At 47.6% G+C, this 23,042-nt stretch overlaps 1 protein-coding gene across 5 annotated transcripts in view; it reads right to left on the bottom strand.

The window, feature by feature from the left end:
- LOC100121375 (protein timeless homolog) overlaps positions 1-23,042 on the bottom strand; it is a 95,780-nt gene that overhangs the window by 64,180 nt on the left and 8,558 nt on the right. For all 5 annotated transcript variants that reach the window (XM_031927225.2, XM_031927224.2, XM_031927223.2 and 2 more), the window contains 6 exons: positions 22,707-22,839; positions 22,478-22,632; positions 21,795-21,913; positions 21,029-21,197; positions 19,851-19,931; positions 8,968-9,065 (listed from right to left, as the gene is read on the bottom strand). In XM_031927225.2, the coding sequence (XP_031783085.1) occupies positions 8,968-9,065; positions 19,851-19,931; positions 21,029-21,197; positions 21,795-21,913; positions 22,478-22,632; positions 22,707-22,839 (755 nt within the window). The remainder of the gene's footprint in view (positions 1-8,967; positions 9,066-19,850; positions 19,932-21,028; positions 21,198-21,794; positions 21,914-22,477; positions 22,633-22,706; positions 22,840-23,042) is intronic.

Genomic DNA, 23,042 nt, shown 5'->3' with positions numbered 1-23,042 from the left:
GTTTAACGAGGCCAGGAATATCGGAGCCGTTCACTCTTCTCTCCGCACGTCCGAATCGATCGATATCGGCAAGCCTCAAAGCCGACGCGACGACTAAGGCCTACACCGTAGCCTCCAGAGAAAGAAGAAGATGCTGCTGCTGCTCCTGCTATGTATAGCGCGTCGTACACAGTACAGACGACGCGGCGGAGTATTTCGCGGAGGAAAAATCTGTGCGAATAATAGCGGAACTCGCTCCGGCGGGCGAATAGAATTTTTCCTCTGTCCCTCCCCTTTTTTTGCGTTTTTCATATGCCAATATATTTCCGCTCGATAAACAATCGCGGTGTGCCGGCCTGAAAGAGCCTTTTGCGCTGTTTGCGCTCGGCTTTCGTTCGCCGAACAAATAAACGATATATTTTTCGACGCGAGGACGTACACGCGGGACTTGTTAAGTGCGTTATCATTCATTAAGTGGATCGAGAGTTGGGCTGCTCCATACGCTCCGCGCGGGTGTACGAACACGCGGAATTTTTATTTAATGCCGCGCAAAGGGTTATGGCGGCCGATTATAAATGCAAAGTCCTTCCCCTGCAAGATTGATGACTTCAAGCTGCAGGTCCTCTCGGAGTCTCCCGGCTGCTCACGGGGGTTAGTGAATCTCTGAGAGGTCTAATCACCGCAAAAAGTCGTCTAAATTAAAATCAGGACAAACAGAGAGGCGAAATCCCACACCTCAAATTTTATCATTACCACTACACCGGCGAATTCTTACGTACCTGTGGATCCGTTAACACGAGAGCGCGATACAATCGAATAACACGCAACCGAGATAAGAATAAGCGCGGCACACAGTATGAGAATTCAATCAGCAGCGCTCCTTGATCTTATTGGCCCGGCGGAGATTGCGGCAGCGGAATGGCGCGTAATCGCATAGCGCAGCCGAATTTTACAGTTAACCGGCGGCGGCGGCCCCTTTGTAATTTGCATAAAAAGCAGTAGACTGATGGGATAAAACGCGCGGGCGGAGAGAGAGCTAGAGGTGCGTACGAGCGTACGCGTCAGCCGTGTAAAATGGTAATTGGTTATCAAACCCGACGCGCAGTTTCAGTTTCAACCCCTGCTCCTCGTAGCTTATTCTCGCGGCTCCCTTGTACCTTCCCGACGCGCGGGCGTACTTTATTTAATCGGCTGCAGGGCTGTAAGTACAGCGTTTTATTGCACGTAAATTACGATTCAGTCGACGAGCCCTATTCTTCGGAGGATATTGTCTCTCGCCTGTTTTCGAATTTTCCGAACGATGAGAATTATATTCGAGAGCCGTGGAATTAGAGCTGCGCGAGGGAGACGCAGCACAGTCTTATTCAAAGGGATTTCGGCGTATTGCGAAATCCCCGAAATATAAGCGTATTATAGAGGAGGAAGAAGAGAGGGATTCTCCGGTGCACTCCGCCATGGGAGATGTATTTTTGACCTTATTCCGAGCGCGCGGTTATCTTCGAAATAGTTTCATAAATCCTTGGCTCGCTCCGCCGCTTTTTTCCCTCGTTTTATTTTTCCAAGTAGAGGGCTCCGAGCTTTACAATATAAAAATAACCTTTATTTTCGCGGCGGTGCGGACGGCATCAGAAGCCGCGCCAGAAAATCTCCCCTCTCGGCGTTTTACTCCGCACAGCAGCAGCGAAAATTGCGCAAAAAACCAGCCCCGAAATTCCTCCAGCGTTATTCCGAGAGCAGCGCGTAATTACCACTCGCGCGCGCACACACACGTATCCCAAGGAACAGCGGGGCTCGGATAGCGCGGAAAACGTCTCGCGTTCTCTAGCTCCTGATGCAATATGAACGATGCCGTCTGCGCCAGAGAGCTTCAAGACGTACGCGACATTTACATATCTGTATTATTCAGGTGAGAGAGGGAGGGAAGCTTGCAGGGGACTGTTATTCAATTTCGCGAGGGGGGCGTGCGCCTTGTTATTTCGCTCGCCCGGCCGCAGTCGCGAGTAATAAGCCGACGCACGTCGCGTTGGTCTTGACTCGTGTAGCTGAGGCCGCTCTGCGGCGAAGGTAATGGCTGCTGTGCCTTCGTTGTCGAGGTATATGGGTACAAACTTTGCTGCTGAGGTGCGGAGCTGCCGATGATGGCGGTTTTGCAAAGGGATTATTCCAGATTGACATGGGACGGGATATTTCGCTTTTGATTGTTCTTCATTTTCAACGGAGGAGATTTCTTCTTTTTAGTCTATAAAATTACCCAGTGATATGCATTTTATGGAGGATAAAGCGGGCTTTGATGAGAGCACGCTATTACTGCGCCGCGTTGTACGCGCGTGTATAGCTGTAGCGTAGGGTTACTGCTACAGTATCTTTATAAGTAGATTAAACTATGTAACGTCAGACCGTAACGACGCGAACGACCTTTTTTCATTCGATTTTATAAACTCCGTTATATACCTTACAAACACAATCATCCTGCGTGCCTCGCTCGCTCATCAATGATGAAAGATTGAAAATATAGAGCGATATCGGCTTTCAGCGAAAACAGCACGTTCGACCCCCATTACTTCCCCGAGAAACGTAATCTGTGACTATCAGAAACATAACCGACGGCGGAAAAAATCCTCTTACACACTATCGCCTGTGCCAAGCGGTTCGATACGGCGGCGGCAATTAAAAATAAGACACAGAAAGAGCGCTCGGCCACGCCCGGCAAAAAGCCGCATCCTCAATAACCCCTCCACCCCCGCAAAACCTAAAAAATATGATAATTTTCCGAAGCAGTAGCGGCAGCGGCGCAGCTATCTGCCTAACGAAAAATCGATAGTCCGACGACTCGTCGCAAGAAAGCTCCCCCCGTGTGCTGTAGAGGGGCAACGAGAATAGATTTCTAATTTTCGCCTTAATGCACCGTAATTACAATGTCGGTCTTGTACACTCGCTGCGGCGGCCCGGATCGATCGTCGCATCCCACCGAGAGAGACCGGCCACGCTAAACTGGCACGATTTCATGGGATTTAGACTTCAATCATAACTTTATTAACGAGCGCGTAAAGCCCGCTGCAACTTCTCTTGATGCCGACCTTTGTGCGCCGTATACCTGCGCGCGCTCGCCTCCCTATATACCGGCGGCATTTGTATACTTAATAACGGCTGGGAAAAGAAGGGGCGACGACGCACTCGAGCTGTCTCCCTTATTCTCGCTCGAGTGTGACACTCTCTCGCGTGCGTTGTCTGGAAGTGGTTTTTTCTGCCGACGACGACGCCTTGTGTAATCGTGAGTATACTCGGTTAATTTCGGGGAGCTACCCCTCGCGATTAGCCTCGAGAGTCGGCTTTTGATCTTTTTTTTCCTTTCAGAGGCCTCTCGAGGGAGTGGCGGTGGGATTGGATTTGAAATCAGCGCGTGTTTTTAAAAGCAGAGATACACCGGAAGGAATCAAGCGTCCCATTTACTTCCAATGCCCGCGCGCGTTCTCCTGATAATTGCAACAAAGCTTAGAATTCCCGGCGATCATCGAAATTCGAACATCAAAGCGACGAGAGCGTAATTTAATCAAAAGCTATGAAACTCCGCTCTCTCGGAATTCCCCTCTTTCATACATCCACACACACAGAGCGCAGTGTCCAAACGTCGAAGCGTATAATCCCCGCGAAAATATCTCGGCGGAAGAACCGTCCAAATGTATATAATAAACCTCATGCTGCAGCGGAAAAAGAGCAACGGGTTAGCGCTTTATTCCGTCTATCGACGAGAGTCGACGTTTTCGAATGTATTTTTCGCGGACGACACTCGAACCGCAGGGGTTGGAAAAAGTGCGCTATCTCTCTTCGGGAAATCAATGTGCGCTCGCGGGACGTGTAACGCGATTTTCGAACGCCCCAGAGTCGGGGGGGATTATTCCGATCTAATAAGCCGGCTCTCTTTTTGCGGCAGTTTAATTGTGAGGAGTCGGCGATGCGCGAGAAAAGTGGCTGTTTTTTATTTTTATCTTCATTTTTTTTGCGTCGACGAATAATCGAACGACGCAGGGGGATGACCCAAATATCGCGTTGTATTTGAATGGCGAAAAATATTGTTCACTTTTTAATCCGATTATACGCGCGCGATGCACAGTTACGATAAACAGTAGCGGCTTACCCCGAATTCAGCCAGGGCATTTATGGATTTTGTTTTTTAAACATTCACCGCTATGACGAGTGAGCCATTGATGTTTACAGCGCGTCCTATAAACTGTAATGGTACACATCGATCCGAACTTTCAACTCCCGCACCAGATATTACAAGTTATCAACCTAATTGCAATGAAATTTTCTCGGACTGAAACTTTTGCGAGCTTTCTCAAAAAGGAACCTTAAAATGCTCCTTATCACGCGCATTTTCCTACACACACACACATCCACTTAAGAGCGCAGCTGCTCTCTTCCTGTACACTTCAAACGCACGGCCTCATCACGCCGAGTTAACACAGCCTCGCTTTCTCCCCATAAGACTTGCTTTCTCTCTCTCTCTCTCTCTCTCCTCGGAAAAACGGAGAGCCCACTGTAAAGGCCTCGTCCAGGAAAGTTTAGCTCCCTGCGCGCCGAGTGTCCGACTAATGACGCTCGTTTCTACTTCAAGTGTTACAAGTCTCGCTGCTGCTGCTCTCTCTTGATATTTTTCCCCGCACAGCAGCGGCGAATTACGCGAAGCGCGCTTTTTTAACGAGTCGCGGGAATCTCGACTTCTCGCTGCTTTTCAGTTTGTCTTTGCGCGCGAGAGGAAGATTCCTGTGTGTACACTCGCTTACTGCTCGCCGTACGTATACGTATAATACGCGACGACAATGGCCGGCTTTTATCGCGGCGTTTTAAAAGCCAGCAGCAGCAGCGCAGTTTCATCAATCACTTTTATTCCAGTTCATCCCTCGCCTAAGGAAAAAGGCAACGACTAATAGCAGGACGACTCCCTTCGGAGGGATATAACTTCAGTTTGATGGGCGTAAAAGTACAACTCCCCCCCCCCCCTCCCTGTGCTGTACACAAGACGCATTAAAAAGCCGTCCCTTCGCATAAACAAGACTTTACACGTGCGAGCAAGAACAGCACTACCCCCCCGACGGCGGCGTATAAATTATTAATTCATACGGCGAGGAAAAAAGCGATTAAATCCTCCAGGATTTACGGGCAAAAATCCACACCTACTCTCCTCTCGCCACTGCCGCCGATAATGAAAGCCCGAACTCCGTGTTCGCGAGAGCAGAGAGTTTGGCAGCTGCTCCGATACACACAAGACTATACTCTCCGGTACTACGCGCACATAAATTACGCGCCGGCCAAGCTTACGTAAATGAATACCGCCGACGCGCTTTGCGTTTAATTAAATCCGCGCCTCATGATCTATGCAGCGCGGTTATTAAACTGAAACGTCCTCTTGCGCGAGATGTTTACTAGTAGTGCGCGCGGACGCCTTTACTTTTCTCTCTCTCTCTTTCACTCGTAAACTTTTTGCTGCCGTGAGCTTGTAATTTATCGCAGTAATAGTGTCTTTGAGGCAGAGCTCTCAAAGCTGCGCAGCCTCAGGAACATTTTTTTCGTAAATTAAAAATTTGCCTTTTCGTCGACGTTTATACGAATGCGACGCAGTTTTGGTGTATACTATACGTGTATGTTGGGGCGGTAATTTTTTACCGCCTCGCGGGCCGAAATAGACTACGCGTCGTCGGCGTCCTTTGATCGCGAATGCGCTTTCTCGCATATATTTAATGTAATATCTTTGGGCGAGAGGGACGGAGATAAATTTACGATGTTTCTAGTTGCCTCAATCACGAGAGTTCCATGAAAAATGTCGTTTCCCGAGAGAGGCAGCAGCAGCAGCAGCAACAGCAGCGCAGAGGAAAAAGATCGAGTAGCCGCGCGCAGCGCGTTTTTACGCCGAGTGAAAAAAAAAAATAACGTCGTTGGCAGTTTTATATTTATGCATTGCCCTCTACTCTCGCGCTGATAAAAACGTTTCTGCAGCGAGAGCCATTCATCGTCTTGTGTATATCTATGCGCGCGCGGGAGCGTTTTGAAGGTGACCCACTTTTTCCATTATACTATGGTACTAGACTAAAAAAATAGATTTCACATCAGCGTATCTCGAGAATCATCTCGCGAGTCTGAATACAAAAGCAGCGCACCATTCTGATTTATAACACCAGCCGCTAAGCATAATTGAAATATCAAACGAACAAAATGAATTCTCCGAGTCTCTCTTTCTCTCTCTGTTGACGCCTTAAACAGCAAGTGTACACTCTTGTACATTCCACGCACGTCCTCTATCCCTCTCTCTCGCTCTCCCTTGCCTCCTCTCGGCGAAGAAGAAACCCCGAGTCAAATTAAGCGCGAGCGACTTCTCGCTCATGAAATTACGAGCGCGGCGCGCTGCAGCTGCAGCTGCTGTGCAAATTGTAATTTGATAAGAAATTTACCGTGGAAAGGACGCGGAGAGAGAGAGAGAGAGAGAGAGAGAGAGAGAGAGAGGGAGAGAGAGAGCGAGAGAGAGAGAGAGAGTTCATTTTCATCCTTCTTTGCCGGGATCTTCGGTGTCTTCGCTCAAATATTTGAGTAAACACGAGATAGAGAGACGAGGCGGACCGCCGTGTTTATTAAGATGGAGAAGCCCTACAAGAGAGGGAGAGAGAAGAAGTTCGAGGAATCAATCTCGTGATTAAAACGCGCGGGCAAATATTGACGTTGAGTGCGGCGCCTGCGAGTTTGAAAAAAAAATCGCGAGCGAGCTTGCAGCTGTCGGTATTCCCTCTGTAATTAGCTGGAGATGAAAGTTGGAGTATTGGAGATGATTATTGGATCGGGTTATCTTCGACGATTGGGTTATGCTTAGCAGCTGACGTGTGCGAGCCGCGTGGGTATTATTGCCGGAGTTTCAAGTATGCGGTGCTCAAAAATAACACGTGAACTTTCTAACTCGTCGACGTTGGAAGCAATGAGACCGTATCGGCATATTGAATTCGGTTATTGGCTTGTAGAGAGCGATCGTGGAATATTACGAAAACACTGCACTCCTCCGCGGATTAATTCAAAGCCGATGACTTTTCAGCGGGATCTACCCCGATAGCGAGCTTTTCCAAGAAACTCGCAATCCGAGAGAGTGAGCTTTCCGAAAATACTCGAAATCGAATTGCTTCCAAGCAACGTGTGTCCTAATACGATTCCCAATAAAATCAAACTAAACACTTCCGAGTCTCCAATCATCGACTCTTCTCTTGTACCCCCTCGAAAGAAACCCTTTTCCCCGCAACGTCCATCATCGTTATACCCTCTCGAGTCTCTCTCTCTCTCTCTCTCTCTCTCTCTCTCTCTCTCTCTCCCGGCACACGCGTTGGCCGCTGCGCGAATTTAATTTAATTGGCCGGCTGAAAAGTCGCGAGAGCAGCAGCGACATGGCAGTCCGGTGCGTTGATTGCAATTACGCTCGGCTCGGCAGCGGTCTCGTTAATTAAAAATTGTTAAAGAAGTCGGTGCCAGCAGGCGCCACTTCCAGCTAGCAGGGGGGGTCCCAAGTACTTTCGCCGATTTCCAGCTGAGTTTCCGAGCATCCGGTTGAGAGTTTCGACGCTCCTTTTATTCCCCTAGCTCTGCTTTCTCGAGAGGGGAGCAGCAGCAGCTTCCGACGAGCTGATTTTCAATTCATTCGGATGTTTAACGAACGAGCTGTGTACTGGAATCCGATGAATTAATAATTGTTGATAATAGGGTTGCTTTGGCAAAGTTTACGTCTCATCGGCTAAAGTTGGAAGTAATTGCCAATACTACGTCGTATTTTAGCGGGCGATATTTAACGTTAAAAGAATAACAATATACGGTCTCGAGAGAAGCGAGAGGGACATCGCTCGCTGGAAAAAGCGTCCGCGCGCTAATGTAGTTTAACACCGCGCGGACAGTCGGATTGACGCGCGGAAATTAATGTATACGGCGAGGCGTCTGACCGCATTCGAATATTTCTACTTACGCTACTCGCGCTTATACACATTCTAATTAAATTCGCGCAAAGTTCACCCGCAACTTTTCTTCGACAGCGCGCGTAAACGCGTCACACACGCATCATCGTGGTGCAGTATTCAGAGCCGATTTCCGTTAAAACCGATCGTGAACAATTTAACAGGTCGTAAACTACCCTTCGCGATACATATAACGAGCTCGATACGCCAGCTCCCGCACACTAAAACTTTCCCTTAAACACATCGTCATGCCCTCCGCGATAAACGTTAATTCATCCATTATTTCCATTATTTATTTATCCGTCAGAACCGGCGGGGAAAGACAGCGCGCTCATGCATATTTATACTTTTTAAGTCGAGCGGAGCGATCGCTTAGACGCTTAGACGTCGACGACTATATGCGCGCGAGCCGGGGAAAAAGTGCGCGCGAGAGAGAGAGCGAGAGGTAATGGTCGGGAGTCCTTTTAGCCGGATTTGCATCGGCTGCTGCTCTGTATATCCGTCGGTGCGATCGTAAGATTATATGGAGGATGGCTCGAGACTCGCCTACTCCTTGCGAGAGAGAGAGAGAGAGAGAGAGAGAGAGAGAGAGAGAGAGAGAGAGGGAGGGAGAGAGAGAGAGAGAGGAGATGGCCCGCCGTCGAGATCGAGTGTTTGGAAAGTACTTACCCTTGGATGCGTGAGCTGATCTCGTAAATACCCGCTCGCTCCTCGGGAGCTTTTTAGATTAAATTTTGATGGGCAAGCGCGGTGACGCTGCAGCTGATGCTTTTCTTCTCCCAACATAAGCGATATTGGGAATTTAATTATTTCGCGTCGTCTTTATTCGTATCACAGGGAAAAACCAGCGTCATATCTCGTTGTTTTTTTTTTCGATGTGCAAGCAACGTCGTCCTTTTACGACACACCGCATGAATGTTTTACACAGGAATGCAGGGGCAGGAGCGCCATCCATGCACAGAGGCGTCGAATAGCGAGTAAAAGAAGCGAAACTATGCATAGCAGTACTTACCACCGAGCTCGGCGAAGAAGATCTCCCGCAGCACCAGGAACTCCTCCTCCACGGATAGGTTGGCTTTGCCGAAGCTGTCGTTCTCCGGCCAGACTTCCCTGCGAACAGAACAGAAACGAGACGTTGAGATCAGAATTAGTGTGTAGCGCCGCTGCGGTTTTGCAGTTTTTCGCCTGTATACCTGCGGCGTCGAATTTTTATATGCGAGGGAGTACGTTTTATGGAGATTTGCGCTTTGATGGGCTGCGTGGCGTATTAGTTTTTCGTGGCGCGGATACAGCAGCGTTTAAACTTCATTGTACAAAGGGGACCGAAGTATCGGCTTCTCGTCGTTCGTAGTAACGAGAGCTCGTACCTGTGGGCAATTTTTGCTTTTTTTTTCAACGTTCCTGGTATTTTCCCAACTAAATGCTCGCGTATATCGAGGGGAATATTTACAAAGCTAATTGCGCTTATTGCGCACGCTCGTACGATTCCCAGCAGTGGTATAACGGCCTACACAGCAATATCCCGAAAACTCCCTTTGCGCACGATCCCTAATCCCTCGGCCTTCGCAAATAGAGGAAATCGCCTGCAAGCTTGCACAATAGTCGACTCGCGCGAGCCTCCATTATAAAACGAAGACCGTAGGCCACTCGAAGCCTCTCCGGGAATAGAGAGAGGGCCGACACAATACACGCGCCGCCGGAGAAAAGACAGTGCGAACTCGGAGCCAAGTTCGTCGCGCCAACATTCGACTCCGCGTCTCGAGTGCCTTACCGTATATGTATATAACTTGCGCACACACGGCGGCGAATAATCCGCGAGAAGTGCTGCGCCGCGCCCGAGTCGCGCGAGAGAAAAAAGAGAAAAGGCTGAATTCGATCTGGGATATAGGTGCCCGCGACGTTTGATTTTTTAGATTGCTTTCTCGGTTATATAAGTCGAGGGTATACAGTCGAATCTCGAAGAAACAGCGGATAAAAGAAACTCGCCGGGCGCTTAATCACTCAACCGGCGAAACTGTCGCTCTCGGTCGAAATTGAATAAAAGCCCGCCGGCCGCGAAAAAAGTCGCGCATTTGTTATTGTCATCGCGATTATTACGAGCAATAATGAAAATTCCCGTCTCCTGGACGTCGTCGTCGTCGTCGTCGGTGGCGGCGGGACTCTAGAGAGACAGCGAAAAGTAGGTGGAAAAACTAAATGGAAAAAGTTTTGACGTGAGAGAGAGAGAGAGAGAGAGAGAGAGAGAGAGAGAGAGAGAGAGGGCTCGCCGGGCTATATACTTCATCCTCGGAGCTGTGCATCAGGCAGAAACAGCGACGTGCATTTCATTTTCTCGCGCGTGAAACGTGTGCGGTAAACAAATATAAGATATCGAACAACACGTGCGCGGAAAGTGCATTGAATCCGAGAAAAACAGACGATGTCTGCGCTGAAATTTTCGCTGTGTACCGTGTAAAGGGCAAATCGATTGCAATCAAGGACAAGCGCCCGCGCGTATGTAGCATAACACGGAGATACACAAACAGTTCGCGTAGAACGATGAAAAAAGCCGAAAAAAAGCGAACAAACGAGGTATCCAAAGGTATAAGCCCGCCCGCCACGTTGATTAAACCTGTCTGAAGCACCCATCAAACTCTTCCTCAAAACACATCGCGTAATTAATTGAGCCATCGCTCGCCGACTGAAAAAAAAACCCGATTTTTCTCTCCCTCCGATCCGCGAAATCAGCGCGCCGCTCGTTTGTTTCTCCCTTTTCCATCTCCCTCTCCGCCGATCGGCTACATATAGCTATATGCCGAGGCGGAATCGCAAAAAACGAGTAGATAACAAAAGCGAGGGCACCTCAAAGGCTCGGCTAAATTGCTGAAAGCTCCGGGCGCGTAAAACCAATAAGCCAGCCCTTTTGATCGGAAAGAAGAGTGAGAGGTAGGTATGGGATCTGAAAAATAGAATGGCTGCGCGCGAGGATGATTCTCGCGCTAGAGAGAGAGAGAGAGAGAGAGAGAGAGAGAGAATGGACCGCACCGCCCGATGAAAACGGCTGCGCGCTCGTGAGTCCATCCGTCCGTCTATCTGTCTGTCTGGCTGTTGTTCGTTTGGAGGGCTGTGTGTAGGTGTGGAATCTTGGTTGAAAAGAAGTAGGAGAGGCCTCGTATTTTCCTCGATTCAGCTGATGGACTTTTTGGATTAATTCTGAAAAGGGTGCGATTTATACATACAATATCTTTCTCTCTCGGCGAATCCCAGATTATTTACTCGCGGTAGATTGCTTTTTGCGCATGAGTCGCTCCGCAAATATTTAAGGGCTTGAAAAATTAGGTCGATCGAGAGATAGCATACTGCTTTTTTCTCTCGCTCGTCTCTCTCTCTCTCTCTCTCTCTCTCTCTCTCTCTCTCTCTCTCTCTCTCTCTCTCTCTCTCTCTCTCTCCGATAGTGCCTGAGATTCCGCACGTTAAATATTGATAGTCCGCGTAGCCAATCTCTTCGGAGTGCAACCTATGGAGGGCGGATAAATTTCGCGCGCGAAAGAGAGATCGGTGCCGCCGGAATATTGGAATCTCCGGCCTGCATCGGCGCAAGTTACGACTCGGAGTGTGCAATTTTTCCGAAAATTTAAAGCTCCGCCGGTGATAGGTCCGAATCAAATTTTCCGAAACGTCCATTCGAAAACTTTCGATAAACCACACGTACTAGCTTCGAAGCCGTAATTCAAGCCAAGCGAGAGAGCATCGGGGATATACCTAACCGTGAGTAAAATTCTCGAAACACGTACCGAGCTTTCTCTCGCGGAGTACTGAAGCGCCCTCGAGGCCGATTTCAATTAAAATTTCCCGCGAATCCCCTCGACAATGGCTGCGCTGCACTGTATACACGCACACAAACGCAGCGCGCGGCGCGTCACGCACGCGTCGAATAAAGACGAGTCCCTCTCTCTCACAAGCGAGCGAAAGATGTGCAGCGGCAGCGCGCAATCAAGCGAAACCCCCCGGATTTTGCGCTGAATTCAACTCACTCGCACATACACACACATGCCCATTGTCGCGGTCGACGCGAAATCGAAGAATAATGGGGGAATTGTGTGTGGAGCCCTGGATTTCTATTCAGTCAGCCGTAGGAGGAGCGTTTCGCTCTCTCTCTCTCTCTCTCTCTCTCTCTCTCTCTCTCTCTCTCTCTCTGCCTCTCAGCTGCTGCTGCTGCTGCTTCTCGCGACCGCGGAGAGTAATTCCATGAAAATTCTCGAGAAATTTTACGCCGTTTTGCGAGCGTACGAGCGAAAGAGAGAATTGAGCGAGCTCCGAGTGTGGATGACTTTATGGTCTGCTCTCTGCGGTATTCATTTTCTCGACGACCATGATACGTGCCCGAAATTCCGAGAAATTACACCGAGGTTCTTATAAAAAGTTATTCCGAGTGAAAAAACATCAAAGCTCGACTCTCGAAACCGCGGGCAACCCCAAACAAAAAGCACAGTACCTCTTCTCTCTCTTACGGAAATGTATCTATACTTTCCATTTCCTTATTTATCTTCCCACGCGGCATCCACGCAACTGCCTCTGCAGCCCCGTCTTGTTTGCTCTGCCGATGCTCCGATCGCTTTCACCCTCGGCCTTTTTCATTTCCTCCGCAGATACGCACCGGCTTCGCGGATATATTATTTGAACAAGTGTACACAGCGACGCGAGAAAAAAATGCTCAAGACGAGCGTAAGAAAGAGTCGGAAGTCGCTCGAGATTTTTCGCTAGACATTCGAAAGACGTATTGGCTCTATACACTGAGTTCGTTGACTTTTCACCGGTTAATATGACTCGCGGTGAAAGATTCAAAACGCGATCAATTAGCGAGTTTTTAATTTGCCCGCTGCACGTGTGCGTACTTCTTTTAATTAAAAAATTTTCCAAGATCTCTCCTTTCAGGCATCAGCGACTTTTTAGCCAACTTTTTCAAGAACGCGTTGCTTTTCACTCGAATTCACGATTCAAAAGACTGGCGCTACTGCTGCGAACTAATGAAAGGGAACATTTTCTTCCTTGTGTATTAACGACGTCTCCGACGCTCGACTGGCGTTACGATAATTATATTCCTCGCAGTTTAACGCATACGTTTCGAAATTGAAACCACAGCGAAGCTTCAATTTTTCAAACCGCACGTCACGGCCATATAACGTTTTTTGTAACGGTTCTCTCCACCACTGCAGCGCACCTTTCAACGTTCATCACTGAAAATATCTACTCTCGGAAGCTGCTGCACTTTACCGAATGAAAAAACAACAGTAGCCGCGACCAAACGAGATTTAAATCGGGTTCGCGTAAGAAAAGATACGCGGAATAATAATACGTCCTCTGCAAACAGGGCTAAGCTCGGTCTATGTAATCGTCGGCGAATTAACCAGTCCAAATTAGCTCCGCGCAGCCGGAGCGCAAAAAACACTACTCCCCCGCAGCCTCCTTACGTCACTCAGAGGTCGTTTCTAGCTCTGCTTTGTCTCTCTCCCTCCAGCTTCCTCTCGAGCGCGACAAAACCTCTCGAGCCGAAGATCGCGGTCTGCAAATGCCAGCACCGAGAGCGCCGAGTATTTGCTAGACAAACGAACCGACGAGAGAGAAGAGCTCGATGCTGCTGCAGCCGCTTCTTTGTACAGGAAAAGAAGGGGTTGAGCCTGTACATTGTTTATCTTAATACTCAGGGTATTACTTCGAATGCCTTATTAATAACGTCGTTTTTTTTCTTTCTTCATCGCCCGCGAGTCGAGCTCTTTTTTTCACGTGTCTGCGAATGCCGGCTATGCGCGAAGAGAGAAGTTTCTCCGGCTTTTACGCGCGAGATTAAATTTGGGGAGTATATAGCTCTTTCGAGGACTCTTCTGCGCTTATATTTTTGCGAGTTCGAGATGCACGCATAGAAGTTGCGAAATTTAAATTGAAGCTTGCGCAACGTTTAAATAAATCAAAAGCTCCGCATTGCGTACAGCTAACAATACACAGCAGAGACGCTTTGTAATTCAGCTCCTCGAGTAATCCACTATACTGCCGGGCCTAAATCACAGGCCTAAATAAACAAACGCTTCCGCTACTCGCGGTTCCCCATCTCACAATACCTGCTCACCTTCATTGTGCTCGCGATAACTATACACGCACATTATACACCCGCGAAGACGACGACGAAGCTTCTCTCTCTCGTGTAATCTTTTCTCCTGACTTAATCCGGTCGCGCGCAAAATTTGCATCGCCCCGAAGAAAGCCTCGAGCGGTTCTTATACCTCCGGGCTGTTTGCGACTTCCTACACAGGGTGAACAGGCTTTTATGCTATGGTTTATTGTATATTCGGTTTATATCATTCGTTGCAGAGTGAAAATCGTGTGGGTGACGTAACAGCGCGAGGAAGTTGGTTTATATATTTAAAATGGCATCATAGCCCTCGCTGAATTTAGTAGCGGGACGAGGAAATGCATTATTTATACCGTGTGCATAATTGATATGGTTAACTTTGCGGTGTGGGACGTCAACTTTTTGAACGGGGCTAACGATGATCGAGCGTCGTATGCGCGCAACTTTACTGGAATATATCCGTATTAAAATATTTTTCCAACTTTTTCTTTCGCTATATCGATAACGAATATCCGATCCACGCGATTACTCGAAAACGAGTTTGCGAGGAGAGTATATTTATTCCTTTGCATCAGCCAAAAGTCGGCCAAATTTGGGTGATTCTGGTTCGAAAAATGCGATTCATCACAAATTGAAACCTGTATCTAAGAATTTCTCTTCCGCATATAGATCCCCTGCACTCGAGGGCGACTCGACGAGAAGAAATTGCGACGCAGCTTGGCCGGTAAGCCGCTTACCGCCTAAAAAAAGGCTGCGTTTCATCGAGGATCAATCGCCCGCTTTAATTATGCATCAGCTCTCTCTCTCTCTCTCTCTCTCTCTCTCTCTCTCTCTCTCTCTCTCTCTCTCTCTCTCTCTCTCTCTCTCTCTCTCTCTCTCTCTGCGAAGCAGAGAACACAATGGGCTCCTCATTAAAATGAATACGTCAGCCTGCGCGATCGCGAGAGGCTAAATCGGACAGAAATAACGATTTCAGCCCTTTATTCTATCTTTCTCTCTATTTCTTTTTTTATTTCAGGATAGGAGCAGCAGCAGCTTCTTTTGCATGCGACAGTCCGATAAAACGAGAGATCGACCGTTGCTTGTCTGTCTGCCGACTTGACTTTTTTTCTGGAGAGGAAAAATGTCCTTGGCTCTACTGCGCGACGAGGAGAATATAAGGTTTTGTCAGAAGATCGCAGAGTATCAGAAATTGACGGCTCATTGTCGTGGGCTTACGGAAAGTTAAAAGGATATTCGAATCTTCTGATCTAGCGTCAACCCTATTATTAACAATAATACGAATCGAATTCGCAGGAATAAATTGCGTTACATAAATAGCCTGAATGCCTTGTAAACCAATATTTGAGCGCGCGATTCCAGCATTTACCTCTGTGTTTCCCGGTGTATAAATTTACTCAGCATTAGGCCCCTTTTCCCTCCCGTACACGCAATAAATATCTTTCCGACATCAAAGCGGCCGCCTCGTCGTGAAAAACTGTCGTCGCATTCGACAACAACGCGTAAACAGCATACCGCGGCCGCGCCCACGTACATCACGAAAGACGCGACGTAGAGTCAAAGAAATAAACGCGTGGCGGCTTTTTGGATTTAATGCAATGTAAACATCTGCGGCTGCGGAGCTTTTTTCCCTGGCTAATTGGACGAGAGAAAGCGGGAGGAGGAACGAGGGCTAAGCAAACAGGAAGAGAGAGAGAGAGAGAGAGAGAGAGAGAGAGAGAGAGAGAGAGAGAAGGGTGTGAGGAGAGATATGCAGCGAAAGGGGTTGCTAACTACCGACGCGCCGGCTGTTCATTAAAATCCACGAGATCCGATGTCTTTCCAAGCCGCGCGCGCGTGGGCCTACGTATATCGGCTTTCCCGTACTTTTCTCCTATATCTTTTTTTTCACCGTATGCAGTCTGCGGTTTACGCGGTATTTTTCGGGGCCGGAAGATCCATCATACGAGTGCGTGCGCGGTTCTTAATTTTCCGAGGGAGATTTTAATGCCCCCGCCGGATTATTTTTAATGGCTTCATTAGTTGCCTAGCCGAGAGGCTCGTCTGTTTTGTTCCCGCTTTAGGTATTATTATCACCGCCTTAAGTTTATTATAATCACCGAATTCGAGCTCGCGAATAACGCACGAGCACGTATATTTTGGGCAATTCACCGGTTCAGCGAGAAATTTCCAAAAACTCATATCTCCTTCCGAGAATCGCATTCAGCCGCGGTATACAGAGGTGAAATAAAACGACAAAACGGAGCTGGAGTAGAAACGGAGCAACAAAGAGGGAGAGAGAGAGAGAGAGAGAGAGAGAGAGAGAGAGAGAGAAGAGCTGCTCGTTATTCACGCTCGTTAGCGCCGCTGTCGTTCCTCCACTCGTCTTTTGAGCGTAGACTCGCTTGAGCTGCTGCGAGGAATGACGAGTGCACCATCGAACGATATCTGTTTACCCGTGTCGCGCAGATGACGCGGAAAAAAGGATCCGACGATAAACGACGAGTTTACTCACTGGCTCTCACGCTTCCCTAATATGCGGCGAGCTAGCTAAGTAGATTTTCTCTTGTTTTCTCTCTTTAGATTTTACAGATCGTACGGAATCGAGAGAAAATCAAATAAACATCGATTACCGAAATACTTGAGCAACTCCTCAACTTTCCTCGCGCGCCAATAAATAAAAGGTATTCGCGCGGCTGCGACTGCGCTCCGCGCGTTTTATTGAAATTAACTCTCGCGCACTCGTTCCTCAAGGGTGCATTTACAACTTGCCACAGCCGCACCGCCACGGCATTTCCGTATTATCTCATTTCCGGCCGCTGCAACGCACCGCGCGCACTTTCCACCTGCGGAACAAATAACTTCATTAAAAAGTTCAGCCCGCGTTTTCTACTCTCGCACGCAAACTCGACGACGACGACGTCGACGAAATACACAAAGTTAATAAGCCAGAAATAAATTTCTTGCGGCGGCAAGCGCCCATTGTTAACGAGTCGTGTTATATTATACACATGGATACAAGCTTGCGGGACAAGTTTCTCCGAGCGCGCGAATTTGGACTTTGATATTCGTTAACTTGCGTGGCCGGGGAATTAGCGCGAATAACTCAGCTAAATAACTGGGATATTTAATGGCTCGCATAATGAAATTGGAGCGCGAGCGCTCGAATCGTACCGTATTATCTTTCGCGACCGAGCGGCCTTCTCGGTGTAGCTGTGTGGGCACGCGTTGCCGATAGGAGCGAAGTTCGGAGCGGCTATATTTTCGAATTCGATTGCACACGACTGCCTACGCGGAATTACTTAAAGTTTTTCGCTCGGAGCTGGAAATTTAGTCGGGCTTTTACGTCAATGTTTGAGGTTCAGTGGGTGGATCATGGTAAATTTTACTGCGGAGCAGGTGGAGTTTCCAAAGGGTATCGGACGAATGAGCTCGTGATTGAAAATGCAGAGGGTGTTTTGTATATATTTACCGGAAGATACTCTACGCGTATCGAACCTATTCACCGTCCTATCATAAATCACGAACAAGAGTATCATAAACGGAAAACAAAACCCTCGAAACGAACCGAATCCCGCCGCACGCGAAAAGCCAGAAAGAGAGGTAAAAAAAGAACCGCGATTCAAAGCAAAGCACTCGACGCGTTTAATCACCCGGGCGCTGCAGTGCAAAACCTCCAAAATTACAACCCCCCAGCCGAAAATCGCCAGTCACAAAAAAAAAAAAAATCCCACCCCCTCCGCGTCGGCTCAGCGAAGTCATTGTATACACGAGCTTTCGGTCTCTTTAACCCCGTTATATACACGCGACGCCGAGAGAAAAGTCATCGGCTTTTCGTCGACCAGCCGCCGCCGCCGCCGAGGCTTTTGTTTTCCTCGGAAACAAAAGAGCCGACCGTCGCAAGTTCGAGTTACGCGTATATAGAGTGGGAGGACGGGGATTTCCTCGTCTACGCGACGCGACGCATTGTCCGGAGTAGGTAGGTACACCCTCCCCCGGATTCGGCGGAGGGTTTCCTTCTTTTTTCGGCGGGGAGCATTGTTTTGGCGAGGCTTTTTTCGCTGAAAGGGCCGGCAGTCTATTAGTGTATTATGGGTACCGCGGTAAATCGTTGATTCTATAGCGCTGAATATTCGGATATAAATTTTTAGCAAATAAACGTTTTATATGCGGAAAACAACCTTTAACGAACAAGCAATCCTTTCGATGAAAATAAGTGCAGCGTATGCAGGAGTGCAAAACATCAGTGAGAAAAGCATAGCGCTGAGAAACGCGCAATAATTAACAAAAAGAAAGTCCGCGCTACACGCGCTCTTACGCTTAATTAACTCTCATCTCGAATTCCGATGCAATCAGGCATCCTTCGATCTTGGCTGGAAAAACATGCGAATAACTTCGCCGAGCTCTCCTCTCGAACCAGCCCGACTCTTTATTTTGAATAGCTCGACGCGTGCATTTCTCGCGTTCGTTCATTCGAATCAATTCGATAGCGGGAGAGAGAGAGCGTACGTCGGAAATCGCGCTTAATTAAGTGGAGGCGAGAGGGCGAGAGAGAGAAAAACGTGCACTCGCGCGCAGCTCGTTTAAAGAGAAGACTTTTCCGGGAAAATTGGAATTACGTCGCGTCGTAACTCATTCAAAATCGCATTCGAGCGCGCGCGCTCGTGTATTCAAATTCGCGAAATCGATAACAGCTTTTAAACAAACTTCGGCTCGCATAGACCCACTCGTACTTTATTGCTCGCTCTCGACACGTGTTGTGCCGGCCGTCTACTCGTAAATCATCCTTTATATCCGCGAGTTATTAAAATTTAACGCACTCCCGCAGCTAGCGCAAACATTTGCGTTCTCGTCGCGCGAAAATTAACAAAATTTCCCGAGCTGCAAATAATCCAGACGTTGCACAAAAAACCAGAAGCGTTTAGCGATCGCGAGTCCGGAGGGAGAAACTCTCGAAATTCTAATTGTGCAGAAAGCGTCGAACGAGATCGACCGCAGCGCGCTTAACGACGTTTCTCCTCAAAGAGCCTCGGATATACATCATACACGTCTGCCTGTCGACACTTTTCCCCCAGGTCCGGAAGTTGGGAGCGACGATTCGCGAATTCGTCCTAATTACTCGAGCAGAGACTAGCTGTACAGATTTGCGGCTTTCGAGCGCCTCTCTCTCTCTCTCTCTCTGTCTCTCTCTCCATCTTCCTCTATGAGACTCCGACTGACTGTGGTGGTAATTGGCCGCCTTTGAGGTGCTCGCTCGCTCGTTGAGGATTTTTCGGTGATTATGCAGCGCGCTTGAAGATTAAAAATCCGCTGAATGTTCTCGGCTCATTATTTCGCGGAAAGGCTGTGCCGTCTGACTGGGCTTGGATTGTACTACTGCTGCCTCTGCTGCCGAGTTTCTTGTTGCCAGCTTAATTTTAACAAGGTTCGCCCTCGTTAATCCATCCTGATGAAACTAATTACTCAGGTTGTAACCTCGATGCGGAGACTACTGCGGCTATTCCGAAATTGAAAACTCCTCTTTTCAAAAGCAGCCGCTTCTTCCCTATAGCAATGCGCTCCTCGAGGAAATTTTTCGATCGCAATCCGATCGGTTTTAATTAATCTACAATATCAAAAATAATTATCCGCAGTATCATGCCTCCATTACAGCGTGAATATCTGACGCTCGCCGAATCAATATGCGCCCCGACTATAGCGACCGTGGCTTTTCTTTCTGCAGCGATGCTTTTTATATCTCCTTTTTTATATCAATTATCGTTCTTTTGTCGCATTAGCCTAGCGAACCGTAAGAAAAAGCTTATCATTACCTTGCCGAGCGCAGAAGTCCGATCGCCTGCTCGTAGTCCTTGCAGCGCAGCAGCTTCTGGATCCTCTTCATCGCGTCGCCCCTTTGTGCGGCGCAGCGTAGAACAGAGAGATGAAAAAAAGAAAACAAGAGAAGATTAATGAGCTTCGGTCTCGGTGTATAGTGCCGTCTAATTAAAAATAAATGGATTAAACAGAGAGTGTTTGATAATATTTGAGCTTGGCTTTGGAGGGGATTTTCAAGATTAATTTGTTGTTAGTTTTATTTTTTGTTGTTGTGGCTGCTCTAGGAGCCCACTGATGGAGAGGAAGTTTAATTATGGGACGCTCGAAGCAAAGCTGGATAATAAGCTCTCATTGTCACGATAGATTAAAAATAGCGCGAACTAATTCTATGTACTCGTACAAACTAAAGTCAGCAAGACATCTCGGAAATTTCGAATCCCTTAGACAAACGATCAATACAAGACCGCGTCTATAAATAACGACGTTACTCCGTACAGGTGGAAACAACTTGGCTCGTTACACCTGCATACGTACTTGCGTTCATAACTCATACGAAACCCTCTTCCTCTCCCCGATGAGAAGCGAGTTAAGGGCCCTCTGGCAACCGCAGAATTCCCGGATCGAAAGTAAGTCCGACGTACGACGGCGGTAAAGGTCGAACAATTATCGAGAGTAAACAGGTGTAACTCGGCGCTCCGATAATTTCAGAGCCAGTGCGGAAAACTCTTTCGCTCGAGGCCATCGCGCCCGCGAGGATCGTCGAGAAAATTCAAGAAAGCGGAGGCGGGTCTGTATCGGGCAGATTTGGCGCTATGTGTTTTCAGGAAAATGCTCTTTTGATCGGGAGGTTGTTTTTGTTTGAGGAGGATGAGCTGAGAAAAGGAGAGAGTTTGAGTGTATCTTTTTGTTGCGGACTTGTAAGGAGTGCGAGGCAAAAAATAAAACTTGGTTTTCATCACCGATAGCAAAGTTACTATGAAAAATAAGTTAAATTCTTTTGGCTTATTGTAAATTATATCTATCTATGCGGATAAAAAAAAAGGAAAAAGAGTCTTCAACATAGGCAGGTGTGACGCCAGTGATATCGGCGTGAAAACAAAGGCTCGAAGAATGAAAAATAAAACAAAAGCTCTCGGGATGAGAAAATTGAAAGAGGCGGAACCCCGCGACTCACTTCTGATCGTCTATGGGAACCTCGCTTGCACCGTCGAAAGGTGCCACTACCGGTATCTCATTTTGCTGCATAACGGCCGATACTTCCGGCCCCACGTCGTCCCACCTCTCTTCCAGGCTTGGCAGTGGTGCCGCAGGCTGTGTTGCTGCTTTGTTCGCCGACTTCGATTCTGCGTAAAGAGAATTTCGTGTTGTTAGCTCGTGCATGAAAAATTGATGCAACTTATCGATGTACGGGCCGCGTGTAATTATGTTTATTGAAACTTTTGCAACTATTAATTGAAATACGCAGTCCCGGAGCCGCGCGAAATGCGAAAAGGCAATTAATCGGGAATCCGTGTTTTCGTTACGCCATGAAAGCAACGTAGAATAACAATAATAATTTATGAATTCGAAGGATGAAATCGTTTTTTATGTTTTGCAAACAGCGATAATTTACGTATGCATCGGGTTTGATTCCGCATCGGAAAAGTGCGCACCGAGTTTTCAATTACCGAAGGACGAAGTTTACCTGCGCGCACTTTTGAAATATAATTGTTCCGTTAATTATTGAGCTCGAATTCGTGATACGTAAAATTGTTGTAAATTCAATGAATGCTCGTGTATGTGGGTCAGCGAAATTTTGCATAACTATTATCGTAACAAATATTCACGTCCGGCAATACGGAAAACGTGTGAGCGTTTAATATGGAAATTGCATTTTGGGAAGTACAGAATATTCAAGTACGGCCATGAAAATAAACATTGCTACTATTGAAAGCACTAACTTTTCTTCGGCTTCTTTCGTTTCACTTTCTGTACGACAACGTTGCGCTCCTTCTCGCAAAAGTTCTTCAACATCTTCAAGAAGATGTGTACGGTAGTTACGAGATCCACCAAGTAATCCCTGAAAATCCACAAAACAAAGTTTTAAACATCAAGAATCTTCGCTGTACGAACAATATACTCTACGCGCGCAGATCCATCATAGGCAAATCTATTTATTTATTAGCCTCACTCGGACGAGCAGAGCAAAAACAGACTACCAAAAAACAGTGAGAGCAGCCAGACACGGAAAAACGAGTAAGACGCTGTCTGCGAGAGAAGTCGACGAAACTTCGCTCGCATTTTCGTTCTCGTGTTTTCCAATGTCGGCCGGAAGCTCGACATAGGAGTTGTTTATTCCGTCTGGCGGCGGCGGGCAAAAAGCGTCGAAACGAAGGAGAAAGCGAGAGAAAAAAGATGCGAACGCGCGAGCGCTTCCGTTGTACATGGAGGACGAGCGATTGAGCTCCGGAGTTGCTGGGCTCTTGAATGTGTTTGCGGTAGATAAAACTTGGAGCAAACAGTTGCGCGTTCGAGGCTCTTGTTCTTCCGACGGATTGTGCCGTGCCGTCGATCAAGAATCGCGCTTTCATATAAACGCTTCTATTTTCATCTACAAGTTTATTCTTTGTGTTGAAAGAGTTACCTTGACATTGTTAACTCGTTGTAGTTCAGTAGCTGGGAGAGTATCGTGTCACGGTACTCTGGCACGTAGAAGATATTTCCCATTATGGCGCGGCTGGATCGTTTCACTCCGTCATCTTTGCTCTTGTCCATTTCGATCAAAGTAAGCAGCAACTCCTGGAGTATAAAGATATGGATTCATCAGCTGAATGCAATAAATTAGTTCGTAAAGGTTCGGAATAAATATTGACCTGATAGGCGTTGATACCCAAGTGCATCCTCGTTGACCAGAAAGCCGCTTTCTTTTTATCACTCAAGATCATCTCATAATTGTGTTCAATTTGCCTTTGCACGAGATAGAACACTTCCGTGGATATCGTTTCGCTGAAAGAGAAGAAAACTTATCGTCAGCACTCGATGAACCAATCCCTTGCTTTTATTCGTCCCGTTCGATTGCGAAATTGATACGCAAATTTTTCCAACACTTGATCCAGTATCACTCACTAGCTCGCCGATAAAACTTCCGACCGCACCTAATAAACGGTAATTCAATACTCGAACTCGCAAAAAGCCGAATCCAAAAAAAA

Source organism: Nasonia vitripennis, chromosome 3 (assembly GCF_009193385.2).
Source record: "Nasonia vitripennis strain AsymCx chromosome 3, Nvit_psr_1.1, whole genome shotgun sequence".
NCBI lineage: Eukaryota > Metazoa > Arthropoda > Insecta > Hymenoptera > Pteromalidae > Nasonia > Nasonia vitripennis.
This window is presented reverse-complemented; position numbering and strand designations above follow the sequence as displayed.